Genomic DNA, 20769 nt, shown 5'->3' on the forward strand with positions numbered 1-20769 from the left:
GTGCTGGGGCGTTTAAAGGTACCCTGGAAGTTGGCAATGAAGTGGTCGCGTAGTTCTGCCCATGATCCGATCGTGCCGCGGGGTAGCCCGTGGAGCCATGACCGAGCAGAATCCGCTAGGGCCACAGGTAGATAATTTGCCATGGCTTTGTTGTCTCCTCCTGCTGCGCGGATTGCGAGACCATAGACGGTAAGCCAAGACTCGGGATTGGTGGTGCCGTCATATTTCTCGATTCCAGTCGGCTTAAAGCTGGCTGGCCAATCCACTCAACGCAGATCGCTTGTGAAGGCAGCAACTCCGTCCACGTCGTCATCGTAGCGATCCGGTGAATGATGGCCTCTTGCTGCGCGGCGCTGGTTGATGGTGTCGCGAAGATCGATGGGGCGCCTTCGATGTGGGAAGTGTGGTAGTTCAACTCGGCGCTCCCTATATCGTTCGGGAGGCGAACGAACAGACCGTTCATCATGTCCCCTGCTCCTGCGACTAGATCCGGCGCCGGCAATGCTGAGGCTTGGCTAGTGATAGTCTTGAGATCGAAGATGAGGGACTCAGCTACCAGTCGAGGTGCGAGTGCTTGCGGAGTTGGCTGGAACCGATGCAGCGATCATGGTCTTCGTCTAGTTCAAGATGTTGACTACATGATCAGCTTGGTTGAGTGCGACTTCCTTGAGGAGGGTGTCGAGGAGAGTGATTGCTGCAACCGCGTTCTGCTGGGGGGTGCGAAAGACCGCTGTCCCATCGACGTCTTGTTGCCCAATGAGCTCTCTCGCTCGCTGCCCAGATTCCAAGATGTGCTGTCGTCGGTCTTCAGCCTCCTTTGCAATCTGTTCGCGATCCTGTTGCTCACGCTGTAGTCGTTCTCGCTCTTGTCGCTGTCGCTCTTCCTCCAGTCGGCGACGTTCAGCTTCTTGCCGTGCGCGATCTTGGTCCGCTTCTCGGGCTTGGCGCTGTTCCTCCGTTTCGTTGTCGGCCATGAATACGCCGAAGAAGAGGGGCGTGTAGTTATCCTCATAGCTGTCGTCGAAGTTGTCGAGGTCGCCATGGTCGTAGTGGTAGCCGAAGTCATCGTAGTCGAGGATCTCGGTTGGTCGAGAACTGACGCCGGGGGAGCTGAGGTAGCCATCCAACTCTTCCGTCGAGACTGTCCCAAGAGGTTGGAGTATAACGCCAACCTCCCTGGATCTAGATTGGATCGGGGCCGAAGCCGGAGCTCGCCTAGATCTTCGAGTGGGAGATATCTTGACTGTGAAGACAGTGGCCAAATCATCAGGAAGTTTCATCAGGATTGGGGGATAGGACCCGTCGTCTTGATCTGGTCGCGGAAGAGTAGATTGGATCTCGTCCGAGTGGTTTGAAGCCGACTCGGGAGAGATGATCTTGGAGTAAGCCTCGGCCGAGTTTGGAATACCGAACGGCACAGGGACCTGGTCTCTCCCCGACTGGTTTGAATCCGAATCAAGGAGAGAGATCTTGCCGAAGTCATTGGTGATGAAATTGAGGCTGCTGAACCGGAACGCCTGCCCGGGAGGGAAGATGAAGTCGTCGATGCCAGAAACGGGACCCATCGCACTTAGTCGGCAAAAACTTGACGCTACCCCTACCTGGCGCGCCAACTGTCGAAACAAGATTTCGGCAATAATAAAAGGGGGTGGCTATCAAGCTAGGAAAGTGGATGGGTTTGGAGACGAAGGATTTTATACAGGTTCATGCCTTCTTATTCAAGAAGTAATACCCTACTCCTGTCCGGGGATGATTCCGCCGAGTGTGTTATTGATTGTATAAACTGGAAAAAAGAAGCGCGCCCCAAGAGGCACACGGACCCTCCTTATATAGGGGAAGGAATCGGCTTTACAAAATACAGTCCATATCCTAACGGAATATGTGATTATAGATAAAATACAATCGTAACCGACTAGGATCCCGGGTATTTCCTTGACATATAAGTTAAAAACTAACCCGAGTCCTCATAAAGATATTCTATCTATATTTGGTACCGTATATCCGACTAAAGTATAACTGTCATGCAGATATGGGGTATCCATAATCTCCACACCATCAAACTGAAGTTTCGGATATATAGCTTGATGAGTTGACGTGGATAGACTTTTTATCCTTTTTTCAACGCGGTGTGGTCAAATTCAAGGAGCGCCCGCTATATAGTTTCTGCGGCATGCGTGACGCGTCCCAACACGATCGGGATCTCTATAAATATTCATCGGTAGAATCAGCCCAAATCACAGGCACCCAACAGTACACATACGATCGCAACCCTAATTAGCTCAAGCGGCAAATACGGATAAAGCCCCCTAATTCACAATGGCGCAGATCATAGCCCGGCTTGTTCTTCCGTTGTCGTTCTTTGCAATCCTAGTGTTCCTCCTGCCTGCCCAAGGTTACAATCTTCGCTATCTCTCTCTCCTCTTTCTCTCAGCTCTCTCTTAATTTCTCTCTCTCCACAGCAATTTTTTTTCTGCAATATCTGATTTTGGTAACTTCTCCGGCCTGGCCCTCATATATCATGTTGGTCACAAACAAAATGTGATGTTTCAGGCTAATATAAGAACATTTTCCAAACCAAGACTATATTTTAGAATAGATCCACTTACTTTTCTGGTACTACTTCATCATTTCTTTTCGTTTTAGCTATCATCGAATTAGCAATACTTTTTTCTCCTACTCGTTTTCTTGCCGTATTAATGAAGGGTATAGTAGTTTTTTAACAACCTATTTAATCTGCTTTGATAAACTGAAACTATACTCTTTTAGGGATGGGGGGAGTACGTACTGAGCCTAGCTCATATTGGTGATAGATTTATCTTTGGCTTAAATATAATATACTCGATCGTGTTTCCTTTTGTTTATTTACGTTTAGAATGATTGCTGCCATTCCAGGGGAGTCTCAGCGGTGCGCACCATCAAGCATCAACATTAGACAGACAAACACTGGAAATAATGACTCCTGCTAGTGTGCAGGCCGATTGCTAGATATCTTGTGGGTTTTCTTACTCACTGAAAATACGAGTTAAAGATTGATCAGTTATTTGTATTCCATGACAAAATAAAATAAATGGTCTGGTTTTCGTATGCTACCAAGTATAGTATATGTTTGTTAAATATATATTTCGTACTTCCAGGGTCTCAATATATACCTGAAGGGGAAAGAAATGATATTCATTTGCTTGAGTTCCACGCTTTGATCGAGACGATGGTCATCGATGATACGATGAAGAGCTTTTGCCATCTATTTGATGAGTAGTGACGTAGTGTAGTGAAGTTTACAATCAGCAATGTCGTAAACAAAATCCCAATCAACCAAAATTAAAGCGTCCTGGACAGCAAAAAAAAGATTGTACAGGACACCAATTTCACATGTTCTCCAGGTGCCTTGTTATTTAATTAGCACAAGGAATCGTACCTAAATAGTGCAATTACAATCTAGACATCTCCCTCTGATAGGAGTTCAAAATATTTTGTCACTTTGCCTGCTGTGTCTAGCTAGTGCGCCTCACATATGTACTGTCGATGCTTATCTTCAGGATCAGTGTATACTTTTCTGTTAAGGAGATCAAAGATAAACTGTTCAAAACATTGCTTTTTGGACGAATTAGGTCTTACTTAGTTTGCTATAGTTCTGTTTTTCAGATATAAACTTATTATTGTTTCCTTGTAGAAACTGGGATGTTTCTGCTCTGGTGGTTAGATTTTCAACATTTTGCTTCCGATGTCATGTTCGTTTCCAAAATTGCTATTTTTATTGAGATTTCAATTAAAACTGTTCTCATTTGTTCAGAAAACGGTTTGAGTTTTTCCCCCAAGATCCCGCACCATATTCTCATTTGTTGCTGTACATGAATTTGTATGTAAAATGAAAGAAAACTACTATGCAGATTTTTGGATGATAAACTACTCGATTGATCTTAAGAAAATATTTTATAAAACATTTGCTACGAAAATTTATATAATATATAAACATTTTGTGCAAGTTACTGATCAGATAGTAATAGAGGAATATACACTATATCCTAGCCTCGATAAAAGGTGATCGAAATAACGAAGAAAGCGTATAGGAAATCTATGGAGATAAAAAGTATATATAGCAGCCCATTATAGTATAGTTGCAAAAGGTATACACATCATCGCTTTCCAAGTACGAACTTCCGTCCTTCCATTCCATCCTTAGCTAGATTCAGGGTTGTAATTTGTCATCCTCCATTTCTCTATTCTTGCATGCAGGCGTCAAGTATGCCGTCATTTAAACCCATAAAGGAATCGATCATCCTTAGCTACATTCAGATTGTAATTTGTCATCCTCCATCTATCTCTCTTGCATGCGTCAAGTAGCCATTTAAACTCATAAAGGCATCGATCATATCAGTCAATAAACCGCATGCGTATATGATAATGCTATTCTAGCCAGCATCCGGCGCGGCTGTGCGGCGCTAATTGTATGCTCGTGGCCGTTTTTCTTTTTCTCAAAATACAGTATATAAATACACGTGCGCGCACTCACATCTACAAACATACACAACTAACTCCTATAAATAACTCCGAAAGACTAAGTAAACATATTTTGAGATTAACAAAGTCATCATAGATGCATCACTCTCGACGCGACTACATCACCTATACCACTAAAAGATAACAATTAACTGTAAATACGAGGACGCGTGTTGAGTCTATAACTTAAAAGCTAGGCAAGTAGGTTCCAAAAAGAAAGTAACAAGTAAAACTGTACTTCCCTATATATATATATATATATATATATATATATATATATATATATATATATATATATATATATATATATATATATATATATATATATATATATATATATATATATATATATATATATATATATATATATATATATATATATATATATGTAGGTTTTTCAACTACACAGGAGACGCAAAGAGATATATCCATTACTAGTTACTTATGCACAGCAGATACACATACAAGAAAGTGATGTGTATGATTAGGGTTGAAACTATAAGATCAACGTGTGTTTTGATTCTTATTCTGTGATGAACAATTGGCATCTGTGATTATTGGTTTTGATATTTGCAGATTATCGTCGAAGTGGTTTTGGAGATAATCAATTTTCAGGTGATGAACATGGTTTGCTGTTTTGTCGGGAGACCGGGCGGTGGTTGCCGGTCAGACCGGCTCATGTGCAGCGGTCAGACCGGCCAGGCCCGCGGTCTGACCAGCCGACGTTGTGTCGGTTTCAGTTTCGGGTTGTTTCTTTGGATATCTGTGATTGTTTTATGGTTATGGCTTCTAGATGGATACTATACGGATGTAATACTGTTGTTTGCTAGTAATGAGTCAAGTTGGGGATAGCTTGGTCTCGGAATATGGTTTCTTTGTTTGTTTCATGTGTAGGTGACTCGATGCCTCGGGAGAGTATTTGCGGTGATGGACCGGGAGTCGGCTTGGTGGTAAGACGATGTCCGTGGTGGTCAGATATCATACGGGATACTAAGGCTAGAGTTGATGCACGTGGTTGATGGAGATTCTATATGGCATACGATGGAGGTATTGTGTGCGTATGGGATGCGGAGTCAAATTTGGAAGGAGTCCAAATTTGGTATGATTGGTTATGTAAAGTTTGTGTCTTGTACTAGAGGGTTTCCTAAGGTGTTTAGGAATCTTAGTATGAGTTTGGTTCGTGGCTTTAGGCTGCCTACCTCATGTATAAATAGAGGGGTAGCGTGAGGCTTCCCGGTATCGCTTTTGTATTGCTTTAGAGAGCAATAGAGTTGAGTTTTGAGTTAGGGTTTTGAGTTTAGTCAAAATTTTTGTAAGGAGTGCTGTTGGTGCACTTTGTAAACACAGAGAGAATCAATAAAGTCGTCATCCACTTTAAGAGTTCTTCGATTTGTGTTTACCGGGTTTCGGCTGTCTAATCGGCGATCTACTAGCGGTCAGACCGGCGGGAAGCGGCGGTCAGACCGGCAGGAGCACGGCGGTCAGACCGGCTGCGGCGACAGCGAGCAGCAGCTGATCTCGGCGGTGGGACCGGGGATATAATCTCGGTCAGACCGACAGCAACCAGGCGGTCAGACCGGCAGGACAACTTCGGTTAGACCGCGATCCGTCGAATTTGAGGGTAACTTTTATTTCCGCTAAAAGTTTTTGGTTTTTGGGTATACCAACCATTCACCCCCCCTTTGGTTGGCTTTGTTCTTGTGATTCGATCCTACAGAAACTGGTGCGGATAGTTTCTATCCGTCCGGATCATTTTTCGGATTCGGACATATTCAGTCGGAACTATCCAGAAATTCTTGGATTCGGAAACGAATTTGGAACATTTTTCTCATAAACGGAAACAACTATAGTAGGGGTACTATCCGTCGGAATCGAAAAACGTTCGGAAACTATCCGGAAATTTTTTTTCTCAGATATCTATAGACATGTATCAAATTTTTGAAAAAAGACATGTATCAAACTTTATATTGAGATCTACAATTTTCTTGTTAACTATTTTATTATTTGAGTTCATTTAGGGGTATAAATATTCAATATAAATTATTATATCTGTTTTTACAAAATCTTATATCTATGATTCAAACGACATCTAATAGAGACGTGTTTCGTATCAAAGTTGTAGAGCTAAATAGATTCTACAATTTGTAGTTTCTAACATTTGTATTTGAAAATATTTAAAGTATAGAACAAATATTACAAGTTTCGAAGATGTGAAATAAAATAATAGCATCTTCAATTTATACATCAAGAACTTGATAAGTGATATTATAAGTAAACTATATATGTAGTAAAAGATCTTGAGATTAGAAAATGAATATTTAAATGTGGGCACTCAGCGGAATGGCCATAGGACCGCCTATAAAAATTGAGGAAATAATAAATGTTTGAGATATTGACCTAAAATAACAAGGGAAATCTTTTTTTTTCTTCGTCTTTATGTTAGGAGTGGTTGAGCCTTATATTTTGGGATGAGAAGAGTAATAACAAGTACTTTTTGTTAGACTGTATAATGTATCCACTACGTGCGGCTAATGTTTTGGCTTGACAAAGAAAAAAGCGTGACAATTACATATGTGAGTACTGCATAAAATAAAACCATTTTCCATGATATTTAATTTCTACTAATGTTACTCTGTATGTCAGCTATCAAAATTCTCATTGGACTGCCCGTACGCACCCTCACCATTTGGTTGTGAACGGACGGAACAGCAAAGTTTAAGATGACACGGAATTAACTGCATTAAAGATGAACAGTTCACCAGCGTGGGAATAGATGAGTACGTAATTAAGCCCATTGGTTTTGTTTGGTAAACTAACCCGGCAATCTCTATGCTACAGGGTGTTTAGATTCAGGGTGTAAAGTTTTAGCGTATCACATTGGATATTATATAGCATGTCGTATGGGGTACGTGTTCGGTACCAATAATAAAACTAATTACATAATCCGTCAGTAAACAATGAGATGAATTTATTAAGTCTAATTAACCTATCATTTACAAATATTTACTTACTGTATGACTATATTATCAAATCATGTAGCAATTAGGCTTAAAAGATTCGTCTCGCAAATTAATCACAATCTAGGTAATTAGTTATATTTTGGCCTATATTTAATACTTTATGTAGGTATGCAAACGTTCGATGTGATAGGGTGTAAAATTTTTACGTTGAAATTAACTAAACAGGGGCTATATGCATATATCGCGCAAGGTTAAGACGCCGGGTCACCTACACGCCTCGTCACCCACCACATAGCTTTAAGTACTGCATCAGCGACACATCAGCAGACGAATTCGACCGGTAACTAGCTGACTGAAACGGAGACGCGTATACACGTGTGCAGAAAAAATCTTCACTGCCAAGAGAAACTAAAGTCAAATTAAATTAGCAGCGTATCATGCCGCTACTTTTCTGATCGATATAACTAATTAACACGACTGGGTTTCTATAAATTCTCTCATCGGTAGTACGTACACGATCGATCTATTTATAAGCGCTCAAGCGGCAAATACGTTCTGATTACCCCTCTGTAATTCACAATGGCGCTCAAGCGGCTTGTTCTGCCGTCGTTCGTTGTAATTATTGTGCTCCTCATGGCTGTCCAAGGTAACAATTTATTTCTGCAATTTTTTATGTTGGTAACTACTTCCCTCTCCGTCAAAGGCTACAGTTTTAACCCAAAAATTTGTTCCATGAAGATTGTAATTTTAGAGTGACCTAATTCTTTTCTCTCTAATACTATCTCATCATTTCTTCTCGTTTTAACCAACGAACCAGTAGTACTCTCTTCTCCCATTTTTTCTCTCTAAGTCACTGTATGAATGACAGGTATAGTAGTCTTTGAATCTCTTGCTTAATCTACTCATATAAGCTATCAGAGACAGTGGAAGTCTAAGCGTGTTTCTTTCTTTTTAACACAATGTTCACCGCCATTTCAGGGGAGTCCCAGCGGTGCGCACTGTCTAGCATCGATGTCAGTCAGACCAATACCGGGAAGAAGGTCGGAACACTCGACACGGTGTTCCAGGTGATGGTGATCAACAGGTGCCAGTGCGCGGTGAGGGCCATCTTCCTCCGTGCCGATGGCTTCGCGAGCTCGGTCACAATCAATCCCAAGCTGTTCCGCCAGGCTGGTGCTGTCGGCTACCTCATCGGCGATGGCCGGCGGATCCCGAGCGGCGAGTCTATCGCCTTTCAGTATGCGTGGGACCACTACTTTCAGATGACTCCTGCTAGCGTCCAGGCCGATTGCTAGACATCTTGTTCGTGGAAGTATGACTTTCAAGATTAATTGGTATGTAATTTTGTATTTCATGACAAAATAAATGGCCTGGTTTTAGTATGCTGCCAGGTGTGGTATATGTTTATTGATCATATATTTCTTAATTCCACGGTTTCAATACCTGAAGGAAAAAAAAATGATATTCCTTGCTTGAGTTCCACGCTTTGATCGAGATGGTCATCCATGAAGAGCTTTTGCAGTCTATTTGATGAATAGTGACGTAGTGTGGTGAAGTTCACGATCAGAAATATTGTAGACCAAAATTAAAGCCACATGGAGAAAAAAAAAGATTGTACAGCACGCCAATTTCACATGTTCTCCACGTGCGTTGTTAGTTAGTACTAGGAGGAATCTTATATACTAGTGCAACTACATCTCCTTTTCATATATAGGAGTGCAAAATATTTCGTGTCACTTGTGCCTGCCATGTATAGCTAGTGCACCTCACATAGATGATAGTCCCTCCGTCTCAAAATAAGTGCAGTTTTGCACTATTCACGTTCAACGTTTAACCGTTCGTCTTATTTAAAACATTTTTATGATTAGTATTTTTATTGCTATTAGATGATAAAACATAAATAGTACTTTATGTGTGATTAAATATTTTCATTTTTTTCATAATTTTTTCAAATAAGACGGACGGTCAAATGTTGGGCACGGATATATCCACGGCTACACTTATTTTGGAGGTAGTATATATATAGTGTCGACCGATGCTTACCCACAGGATCAGTAAGTATATACTTGTCCATTTAGGAGATCCAGATAAACTGTTCAACAAGATCTTAATTTTTGACGAATTAGGTCTACGGTTTTGTTTTTAAGATACAAACTTATTATTGGTTAGTTCCCGGTAGAAACCAGGATGTTTCAGCTGCTGGTGGTTAGGTTTTTCAATATTCTGCTTCTGATGTGAGGTTCATTTTCATAATTGCCATTTTTATTCAGATTTCAATTGAAACTAAGACTTAGAAAACGGTTTGTGTATTTTTTTCCCCTCACGATTCCGCACCACATGCATATATATTCTCATTTGTTGTGTTGTACATCAAAATTGCTCGATATAATAAAAAAATTATATAAAATATTGGCTATGTATAATATAAACATTTTGTGCAAGTTACTGATCAGATTTAAAGTATATATATATAGAGGAATATATATACTAGATCCTAGCCTCGATAAAAGGCAGATAAATTTACATTAATATGAACTGAGAATGCTACTACTACCAAAGAAATCATTCCAGTTTCTTGCCAGCGATCGAAATAACACCAAAACGAAGGAAATCTATGGAGACAAAAAGCGTAGTAGCCCATTGGTTGCAAAACGTCTCGTGCAAGGGCTAGCTGACCGCTACTGATCTGCTGTCCACGGCGGCGTGCACCTGCAGCCACATCGCGCTTTCCAAATTCCAACTTCCATTCTAGCTTCCATCCTTAGCTAGATTCAGATTGTAATTAATCTGTCATCCTAGCTCCAACTCTTTCTTACATGTGTCAACTATGCCGTCATAATAACTCACATAAAGGCATCATATCAGCCTCCAATAAACCGCATGCATGCTAATGCGCCTTGCTATAGCCAGCATCGTGGCATGTTATTTTTACAAAATATAGTGTACAGATGCACACGCTTAAATACACAGGTGCGTATACTCACCACTGTAAACACTAAAACACACGTACACCTAATTCCTAAAAGTATAGAAAATTGAACCGGTATACTTCGAGATTGACAAAGTTAATTATCATGGATGTCTCGCTGTCGATGGTTACGTCTCCTACTACTAAAAGATAACAATTAAATGTAAATACGAGCACATGGGTTAAGGTTAGGACTTAAAACTGGCTGAGCATATTCCACCACAAAAAATTTCATAAGTTGAGCTCTACTTCGCTATTTATAACTACACAAAAGACTGCAAGAGCGCAAAGAGATACATATATATCCACTTATGCACATTACACGCACATAAAAGTGTGTATAATAGATGCATAGTAGAACTATGACCGAACTAATTTCATATTAAAAATCTACCGTCCTATATATAATTGTGGGCACTAATTTTAAACCGGGACTATTATGGTTTTTCACTACCCAACAAAGATCAGTTCTCTAATAGTGTAGATTAAACTGAACCATAATAGTTTTGTTGGTTTCTTTAACCATGACATTCTAGCTACCACATATCTAGTTCTTCCCTACTCCCTAGTTACTCATATATAATTTGTTTATATGTGCTTTATAAATATAAAACGGCTATTCTTTATAAATATAAAACGGCTATTCTTTATACGGCTATTCTGGCACGTATAAACCTCAATTCTCTCCCGTTTCATAATTCACATTTTAGAGAAGGTCAAGCTCAAATAGGTAGAACTGGAACTATTAATATAACTTTTAAAATATTTAGTTTGAAGACACTAGATAACGATGTATATATTACTCTTTAAAAATAATTTAATAAAATTAAATATACACTCTTCTTTTTATAAATGTTAAATAAAAAATATTGTAAAGAATATGATTTATAAACCATTTTATTTTTTAAAACGTTAACAATAAGGTAACCAGACGAAGGGAGGGAGTATGTACATAGATATAACAATTTGCATTAAATTTAAAATATGAAATATCGAAGCTCAAAAGATCTGAAAGGAAAAAAGAACGAAAAGATAAAGTGCCCAGCACATCTACGACAGCTGAGCACACAGTTTGATCTCCATGATACTCCTCATACAATATTTAATACCATACTTGCCTCTAACAATTAGTCCACAAATTAAATTGTGAATTTACTAGTTGTAACATGTGCATTGAGCTAGCTTTTAGGGTGCTATAAGGCTTCCTCCGGGATGGACCAACATCTCTAGATTTTAGGCCAACATAATGTTCAAACAAATGGTTTAAATTAGATAAAATTCCTATATATTCCTGATAATATTCGTAAGACCTTATGTAACCTTAATTGCTTCATTCTCTACATGTTCGTGAGTTTTCAATTTGATCCTCTTTATCTCTATTCCATTTGTTGACCATGGGTAGACTATAATTCTTTTAAAAAAATGAGTATATTGCTCCATTGTCATACTTATGTGCTACCTAATTCACAAATCTCAATATGGAAAAATAAAATAAAATCGAATGGTACAAAATTATCTGACCAAAAATTTTAAAAATAAAATTTAATTTTTTGAACAAATTTATTATTGTTTTACTTCTATGTCCCAAAATATAACAAACTTCTACTACTCAAAATTTGCGACATGTAGGATGAGTTATTTTTTTCTGTCTCGGTGAAAAAAGTAATATGCCTTCAATACCGTGAGGGAAAGGTGAAAAGAACATGTGAGCCAGAAGTCAATGCGCCGTTGCAAAAGGGCAGCGGTTTCGGAAGATCGATCAATGAGGGCGAGTGGGTCGGGCATGGATCCAGTGATGGCAGAGATTATAGGATGCATATCCTGTGGCGACGAGCAGCGACAGCAAGGATCTAGTGATGACCGGCGCAAGAAGCATGCACCGACGGTGGCTGGAGTGATTGTTGGGCAATATCTCACCATAACATGGTGGAGGCAGAAGGAGGTAGATCTCACCAACATTCAACTTTTCTTCTCCTTACCTCAAGGTGCTCACCAATGACATTTCACAGCCGCATAGCATTCGAGCTCACCGAACTCGACGATGTCAACAGTGTTAGGGATGATTATGAGAATGATGCTGCCAACATCCAGCACAACTCTCTCGCATTGTGCCCTTGTCGTTCAGCCATGTGAAGCCCTCCCACGTCACAAGCTAATACAAGTAAAATACATATAGGTATGTTTTGAACTATATGCAAATTGTAATGGCACTGGCCCGAATATATGAAGTCTAATAGCATATAGAAAACAAATTTTAGCTATCTAATAAAATCATTTTTTATCATACAAAGTCATCAATTTTTTTAAAAAATATATATCATCAACTATATTATCATTATCATATATTTCTTACACGATAGAATTACTCACGTTTCAATATACACAGGTAAATTATGGGAAAATATTAAGATTTCTACCTTTTCCAATATACATTAGATTTCTATATAGTAGGATATTGCTATATATACTTTAATTAAATATTTTTTGCTGCAGTTGCTGCAAATAAAACAAAACAAAACTTAAATTATTGTTAATTTTGTCATGCAGACGCACATGCTAGCTACTGGGAGCACCAAATGGCGTGCCAATTTTCTAGTAAGAATCTAAAGTAGTGAAAATATTAATCTTTCTCATCACCGGATTATGCCACGTCATTAGAATAGTAAGAATCATCGGATGCAACTGAGATTCAACAGCTGCCGTTAGATCTTAGCTAGAACGGTCTCAGTAAAAAAATATTGGTGAAGGGTTTACAAGAGTCACAGCCGGAAGGCTCGCGAATACGCGGCGTCCACGCATCGGAACTCGGAAGGAGAGAATGAAAAAAAATCGACTAAAAAGTAAAGGATCACAGCCAGAACTCCCAATTGGCTCCACCATCGTCTGATCATCTCCTCGCCTCCTTCCGAGTTTTCCCAGCGCTGCCGTCTCTTCCGCCGCACTTTTAGATCATCACACATCACCGAGATCCCATGGCCATCAGTGAAACTGCAGCTGCCGATGGAAAGACACAAGGAGAACAGTAGAGATAGATGGAGTAGGGAATTGTGCTACCCGTGACATGCTTACCAGCCAGGAGAAGAGGCACTGGTCACTAGAGGTGGCCATAGAAGTAGGGGTGACAATTTTCTCGGTGGGTGCAGGGTCCCAACGGGGCCGAGGGAAGGTGGAGTTTTAACTCGCATGTGAACGGCGATAGGATCCCGTAATTTTCCAGGGGCGAGGGCGGGGCATGGAAGTAACCCGCGGGTCACCCATGGGGCCCCGGATGGCCCATCAAAACGCATGAACTGAGCCTATCCCTAGTATAGTGGTAGGTAGGAAGATACAAATATAGATAGATTGGTAGGTAGACTCTGAGAGTCAGATGGATAGAACATAGGTAGATAGAATGCAAGAAACATAAATAGATTGATATATAGACTATACTTAGATAGAATATGCTAGGTCGATAATCAGGTAGGTAGATAGACAAATATTATAGATGGATCAACAGAAGGAACAAACTGATGGATAGATAGATAGATAGATAGATAGGATGAATGGAAGATAGTCAAACAGACTTTAGATAGATAGATAGATAGATGAATTACTCGCCACCATAGTTTCTATAAGCACACTTTCATAGTATAAATACATGTGACCCCAATGAGGAACTCCAACACATCCCATGCATACAACATTTTGACCTTTTTATTTAAGAATTAGAGTAGAGTTAAAGATAGGAGAAGTGATCAGAAGTCACCATGCACACACAGACGAATCTAATGTTTCTCATTGCAGTCATTGTGTCCCTCATGCTTTCTCAAGGTAAGAACAAATCAATCATTTCATACACGTTTCATCAGTCGCACTATCTTTGCTAACAAAGCACTTATGTATATCCATAATATTGCTCCAAATGATTCTAATTAGTTAATATCATCTTCACTAAAACAAACCATTCTTTTCTAATTAATATCATCTTCGTCTCAGGGGAGTCGCAACCATGCGGGCCATCAAGCATCGACGTCCAGCAGATGAACACCGGGAAGAAGGTCGGCACGCTCGACACGGTGTTCCGGGTGACGGTGGAGAACAGGTGCGTTTGCACGGTGAAGGCCGTCGTCGTCCAAGCCAATGGCTTCACGAGCTCCATCCCCGTTGACCCCAGGCTATTCCGAAAGGCTGGGGACACAAGCTATGTCGTCGGTGATGGACAGCAGATTGCGAGCACCAATTCTGTCATGTTTGAATATGCCTGGAGCCACTACTTCCAGATCACTCCGGCTAGCGTGCAGGTTGAATGCTAAGCTGATTTAAGACATGTACTTCCTTTGTCGCAAAAATATTGTAGGAAAAATAAAATTGTTATTGTTATCGCCGGTGAAGTTGCATAATGATTGGATTAATAAATTAAGGATTAATTGGTGTATGACCACTGAAAATATATAAATGTATGTTTGATTGACTTATTTAATTTTAGAGGAAAACTGAAGTCGTCAAGTTGAGTACTTTACTATGGCCGTTAATGGTAGTATTATACTACCAGTATAATGGCCCTGTTTAGTTCGCGAAAAGAAAATTTTTGGGTGTCATATCGAACGTTTGACCGGAAGTCGGAAAGGGTTTTCGGACACGAATAAAAAAACTAATTTCATCACTCGCATGGAAACCGCGAGACGAATCTCTTGAGCCTAATTAATCCGTCATTAGCATATGTGGGTTACTGTAGCACTTATGGCTAATCATGCGCTAATTAGGCTAAAAAGATTCGTCTCGCAATTTCCATGCAAACTGGGCAATTAATTTTTGTTTTTATCTATATTTAATGCTATATGCATGTGTTCAAAGATTCGATGTGATGTTTTTAGGAAAAAAATTTTGAAAACTAAACCGGGCCTATATATCAATTAGAAGTAGAGGAGCACTCGATAGAGCGAGAAGTGGCGTGTGCCATACCTCACGCCAGCCACGACCTAGAGTAGACCTCCCAGCTAGGGTTGTCAAAAAAAGCTCGGATCTCGCAAGCTGCGCAAGCTTGATTCGTTATAGGCTTGATTTGAGCTCGGCTCGAATACTAGACAAGCCAAGCTCAAGCCTAGGCTGAGGCTCGCACGCCTAGCAAGCTCGAGCTCAAAAAGCTCGGTAGGGCTTGATTAGCATAAGATGCATTGCATGTAAAAAGATATTCTTGATGGGTCAATGTATACTTGTCACGGTGCTTGACCTGCTCAAGTCTCAAGACCTCATCAATGCTTCTAAATAAAGCAATTATCCGGCTGCTAGTAATAGTACGACTATTCCTATTAGATGTAGTAGCTAACTTTTGTTAATTGCAACGTTTCAAAGCCATGAATTTATAAGAAAAGCTGCATAGGCTTTATTCAAGACAAGTAGCATCCATTAATTTTGACTACCGATAATTTGCATTAATATCTCTTATACAAGAGTAAGTTCTTTAGAGTCTCACCAAGTCAAGCTGTCAAGCTCGAGTAGGCTCGAAGCTCGATCGAGCTCGAACTTAAGATCGATCAGTATCCAGGCTCAGCTCGAGCTTGGCTCAATTTCATGTCAAGCTCAAGCCTACATAGCCAAACTCTCTCGAGCTCGGCTCGTTAACAGCCCTACTCCCAGCGCACTCCCCTCTTATTATCTCCCGAGCCCGGCACGAGTGGTTGGTGGTGTCTCATACACGCGCGACAATAGCCGCTTGATGGGTTATTGCTGGGCCACAACGCCCAAAATCTAGATCCATCGTTGGCCCGCTTGTGTCATTCAACAGAGCTCTCTTGCTATTTAAAAAATGAAACCGAGGTGTTTTTAAAAATGGTTTTAATTGTATAGTGATACGTCAAGAACACATCCTAAACCCAAGTTAATTAACATTTATCAATCAGGTGAAAAAAGTTCTTTATCAAGAGGGTATAGAGGATTTTCTTCAAAGAAATTAGCTGATCAGATACTACAGATAGATCCACAAGGTTTCCAATTTCTTGTATGCGAAAGCAAGAGCCTTGGTTAGCTGAACACGGAAGACAAACAAGGAGTAGGACGAACAGCTGAAGTTTTAAAGAGAGTATAGAGTTAACCCTGAATTGCGCCAACCATTATTTGTCATTGGCAGAGAATGTCATTTTACAATGCAAGGCACCATATTATTCTTCAAAAAGAAAAAATAATTCAAGGCACAATGCATGAGCCTTTGAGCTATGTATAGGTCATCTCAATAATGCAGTTGTAACATAGGACAATATTTGTTCCTGTCATCACGTACTAGTGGTTACCATCCGCACTTTGATTTCTGGTAGCTAGTCCAGGAATGACATGCTTCAATATAAGCAATCTATCTATTATATTATATTATATTATATTATATCTATCTATCTATCTATCTATTATTTATATACTAAAAGTCCATTAAACTTACTACAAACGCTCCTAAATTGCCACTTGGCGCTCTAATAAATTAGATAAATCAAAGAAATTCTAAGAAAAAAGCAAAAGATCTGACCCTTGATTTTCATTTAATACGGTGGACCCATTATTCTTTACCATTAGATCTATATTTAAACAAAAATCAAAAAATCTATCCATAAATCCCTCCCCACCACCTCCTGGGCCTCCTCTCCCATCACGTAGTATACGTACGTACGTACGTACATCCGTCTGTCTGTCTATCCCCTCCTCCATCTCCTATCCTCTATCATTCTTTCCATCTTTTAATTTTCTACCTACCAAAAATCCCTCCCCACCACCTCCTGGGCCTCCTCTCCCATCACGTAGTATACGTACGTACGTACGTACATCCGTCTGTCTGTCTATCCCCTCCTCCATCTCCTATCCTCTATCATTCTTTCCATCTTTTAATTTTCTACCTACCAAAATTTGTGATGATTAAATAAAACCAAACATTATAAGCGTAGATTATAATCTATCTATTAATATCCAAATAATATATTAAATTTCCTACCAACGCTCCCAAGCCATCACATGATACTCTATAAACGCTCCAATGTCACCACATGATGCTCTAATGAATTAGACAAAAATCGTAGATATTCAATGCTCCAAAGCCGCCACGTGATACTCTATAAACCCTCCTACGCCACCACATAATGCTCTAATAAATTAGAGAAAATCATAGATATTCTGAGAAAAAAATAATATGTTGTCTTTATTTTTACTTAAATTGATGGATCCATTATTTTAGACCATTAGATTAGATCTTGCTTTTAGAAAAATAAAAATATAATCTTTTCATGCTAATCACCATCCACGTACAAGAGAAAATGTGTACGTTCATAAAGTTCACCAGGAAAAGTAATTTTCCTGGTGAACTGTACGTACATTAATGTATGTGAGAAAATAAGTATGTACATAAAGTTCACCACATACGTATAGTTCACCGAGAAAAACGATACAGCCCAAAGCAAAAAACCCAAAACAGGCATACTTATAGTATGATGGAAAAATATACATTACAAACTACGGAAACCTTTAAAACTACTGTTGCATCCGAAAATGAACGCATGAGATTTGTCCAAGTCACTACATATTTTCCTTAGTACGATTGGAAAAGAAAATTCAACAGTCTTCGAATTGGGATATTCCATGTTAGAGGAAGCTAAATATATTACTTCCTCTTTATTTTCTTATAACGTTTGACCATTCATCTTATTAAAAAATTGTATAAATATGTAAACTTATAAATTGAGATTATAGATTTTTTATGATAAAACAAGTCATGATAAAACAAATATCATTTATATATTTTTTAACACAAATGGTCAAATGTCATATAAAAATTCAATAACGTCATACATTCACAATCATTACGAGTACTTCACAAACATTAAATTGGTAAACACATTATTTTAGGCCATTAAATATCCCTATCCTAATATCCCATGAACGTATGTAGAATTCGACATAAAAAATCTTAAAAAATACATTCCAAGCGGAAAATGATACATACGCACATAATATTATTTAGAAAAGTAAATGGTCTTTAAAACTAGGATTTTCTATAATTTAAAGGTAATATTAGTCCATAATCAAACACAGTTGAACTATATCAAAGATAAATTATACTGAGTTAAAGCACATCAAATATAAAATATCAAATTAATGGCCTTTAAATGTCCTTACTTGAAATTATATATCACCAATTTTTTATCATTAAATGAACTATGAACGCATTATAATGGTTATTTGTAGGGCTAAATACATCACAACACATGGTGTTGACATGTAAAAACTATAGTCATAATAACTTTTAAATAATTTTACATCATATTTTATGGTGCAAAATATCACCTAACAAATATACAACACTAATTTGAATATATGTATGTAAAATAAAAACAACAGAATTTAATCATCTTTTTTTAAGTATATCTAATTTAATTTTGAAAGCTTTTTTATTTTTCAAAACTATTTGACTGGTGTAGATATGATGTCAAAAGCATAATGGTCAAAAAACCAGAAGCATAAATTCTATGTAGATATGAAAAATAATATCAAAAATATTTCTAGCCACTATAATACAACCCCTTAATACATCACGATAATTATGGTCATATATGTAAATTTGTTTTCTTTGCTAAGACAGTATTGGCAACAAATCAACAATACAGTAACGTTGATATTAAAGTACTCATGATATATTTTCTATAGTTGAGAAATTCTGACGTGACTGTAAGTGCACTTCAATAATAAATAAGCTATAGTAAATAAGTTTCGAAAATAAACAAAATTTTGAAATTAGTAAATTTGTCTGGAACAACAAGTGTTAAAGGCAAAACCAGGGGTTAATCTTGGAGATTATTAGTGTGGTATCTCTCTTTAGATATATTTATCAGTAATATCCATTGATCAACCTCGCTTATTTTTGAAAAAGGATATTATATCTATAGTATTAAAATTTGAGTAATATTAATTAACACAATAAACAAACTATGTCTACTCTATACCATAAAACTACTCTATAACATAAAAACAAATTATTTTCATTAAGGGCACCATGCATGACAGTAGAGCATGCTACACAATCAGAAGTAAAGCATGGGCGTACATATGGCGGGCTGAGATAGTCCCAATGAGAGGATACCTTTGCCAATAGAGCTCAACTTCCTATTTCAGGAGGCAATTGTCTATGAGGGCACCTATAATTAATTAGGGATTAAAATTATGCTCTACGCTGGTCTAGAAGGGCATGGCTATGAGAAACCCATATTTCAAGGCAGCAGGGAAGAAAGCCTCGGCGCCTGCGGTCGGCTTCACCCAATACATGAATATGCTTATCCGATTTAACGTTGTTATCTGATCCTATTAATTGATAGAAAAGGTATTTTTAGAATATTTAGACACAGATTTGGAAATAAGCGAGACGTACATGGATACTCATCTAAATAACGTAGATGATTTTTATAGTTAACTAATAATGTATTAATCTTATTGTAATGGTATGATGTAGTTTGATCTATTAAATAGACTCTCAGCTTTCAAAAACAATAATAATGATAATAAGTATCCACTAAAACAATATAATCGTCATAAGAAGAGGTGACAATAGAAAAGTGATTTTTATTTTTAAATTTAGGAGTTACCTTATCATTTAGTATTTTTGAGATGGTATAAATGTTTTTTTATTATAAGATAATATATAGTACTCTACAATGGATATGGTAAGTTGACTTATTTTATTATTCCTTTCATAAATAAATAAATAAGATTCCAACCTTCTTCCTAGAAAAAAAAAGAAAGATCATAAATGATTTCTTGTAGGGCAAATAATTTCAAGCTACCAAATAGTTTGCAAACAATTACTGAGCGATGCTAATGAAGAAAAGTTGTGAAGAAATAGTACTTTTGAAGCATGGCAGGTATCATCTGGTATATATTTCAGTCATATATATAGGCTTCCGAAACACAACATATTATATATGCCCGCGCATCGCGCGGGCTACCTTTCTAGTTATTATATACTAAAAGTCCATTAAACTTCCTACAAACGCTCCTAAATTGCCACTTGGCGCTCTAATAAATTAGATAAATCAAAGAAATTCTAAGAAAAAAGCAAAAGATCTGACCCTTGATTTTCATTTAATACGGTGGACCCATTATTCTTTACCATTAGATCTATATTTAAACAAAAATCAAAAAATCTATCCATAAATCCCTCCCCACCACCTCCTGGGCCTCCTCTCCCATCACGTAGTATACGTACGTACGTACGTACATCCGTCTGTCTGTCTATCCCCTCCTCCATCTCCTATCCTCTATCATTCTTTCCATCTTTTAATTTTCTACCTACCAAAAATCCCTCCCCACCACCTCCTGGGCCTCCTCTCCCATCACGTA

At 38.4% G+C, this 20769-nt stretch overlaps 2 protein-coding genes and 1 long non-coding RNA gene across 3 annotated transcripts; all 3 read left to right on the forward strand.

The window, feature by feature from the left end:
* Nucleotides 1-2249: 2249 nt before the first annotated feature.
* Nucleotides 2250-3174, forward strand: LOC136354694 (uncharacterized). The gene is made up of 2 exons (XR_010738270.1): nt 2250-2392; nt 2893-3174. It is a non-coding gene; the product is annotated as an uncharacterized lncRNA (long non-coding RNA).
* A 4785-nt stretch (nt 3175-7959) lies between these two features.
* Nucleotides 7960-8933, forward strand: LOC107276956 (TPD1 protein homolog 1). The gene is made up of 2 exons (XM_015764154.3): nt 7960-8103; nt 8436-8933. The coding sequence occupies exons 1-2, from the start codon at nt 8037-8039 to the stop codon at nt 8750-8752; spliced, it is 384 nt and encodes a 127-aa protein (XP_015619640.1). The 5' UTR covers nt 7960-8036; the 3' UTR covers nt 8753-8933.
* A 5154-nt stretch (nt 8934-14087) lies between these two features.
* LOC4352185 (TPD1 protein homolog 1) lies at nt 14088-14839 on the forward strand. Its single transcript, XM_015764103.2, has 2 exons — nt 14088-14235; nt 14401-14839. Exons 1-2 carry the CDS (start codon nt 14172-14174, stop codon nt 14715-14717), a joined length of 381 nt encoding a protein of 126 aa, XP_015619589.1. The 5' UTR covers nt 14088-14171; the 3' UTR covers nt 14718-14839.
* The last annotated feature ends 5930 nt before the right edge of the window (nt 14840-20769 follow it).

Source organism: Oryza sativa, chromosome 12, assembly GCF_034140825.1.
Source record: "Oryza sativa Japonica Group chromosome 12, ASM3414082v1".
NCBI classification, from domain to species: domain Eukaryota; kingdom Viridiplantae; phylum Streptophyta; class Magnoliopsida; order Poales; family Poaceae; genus Oryza; species Oryza sativa.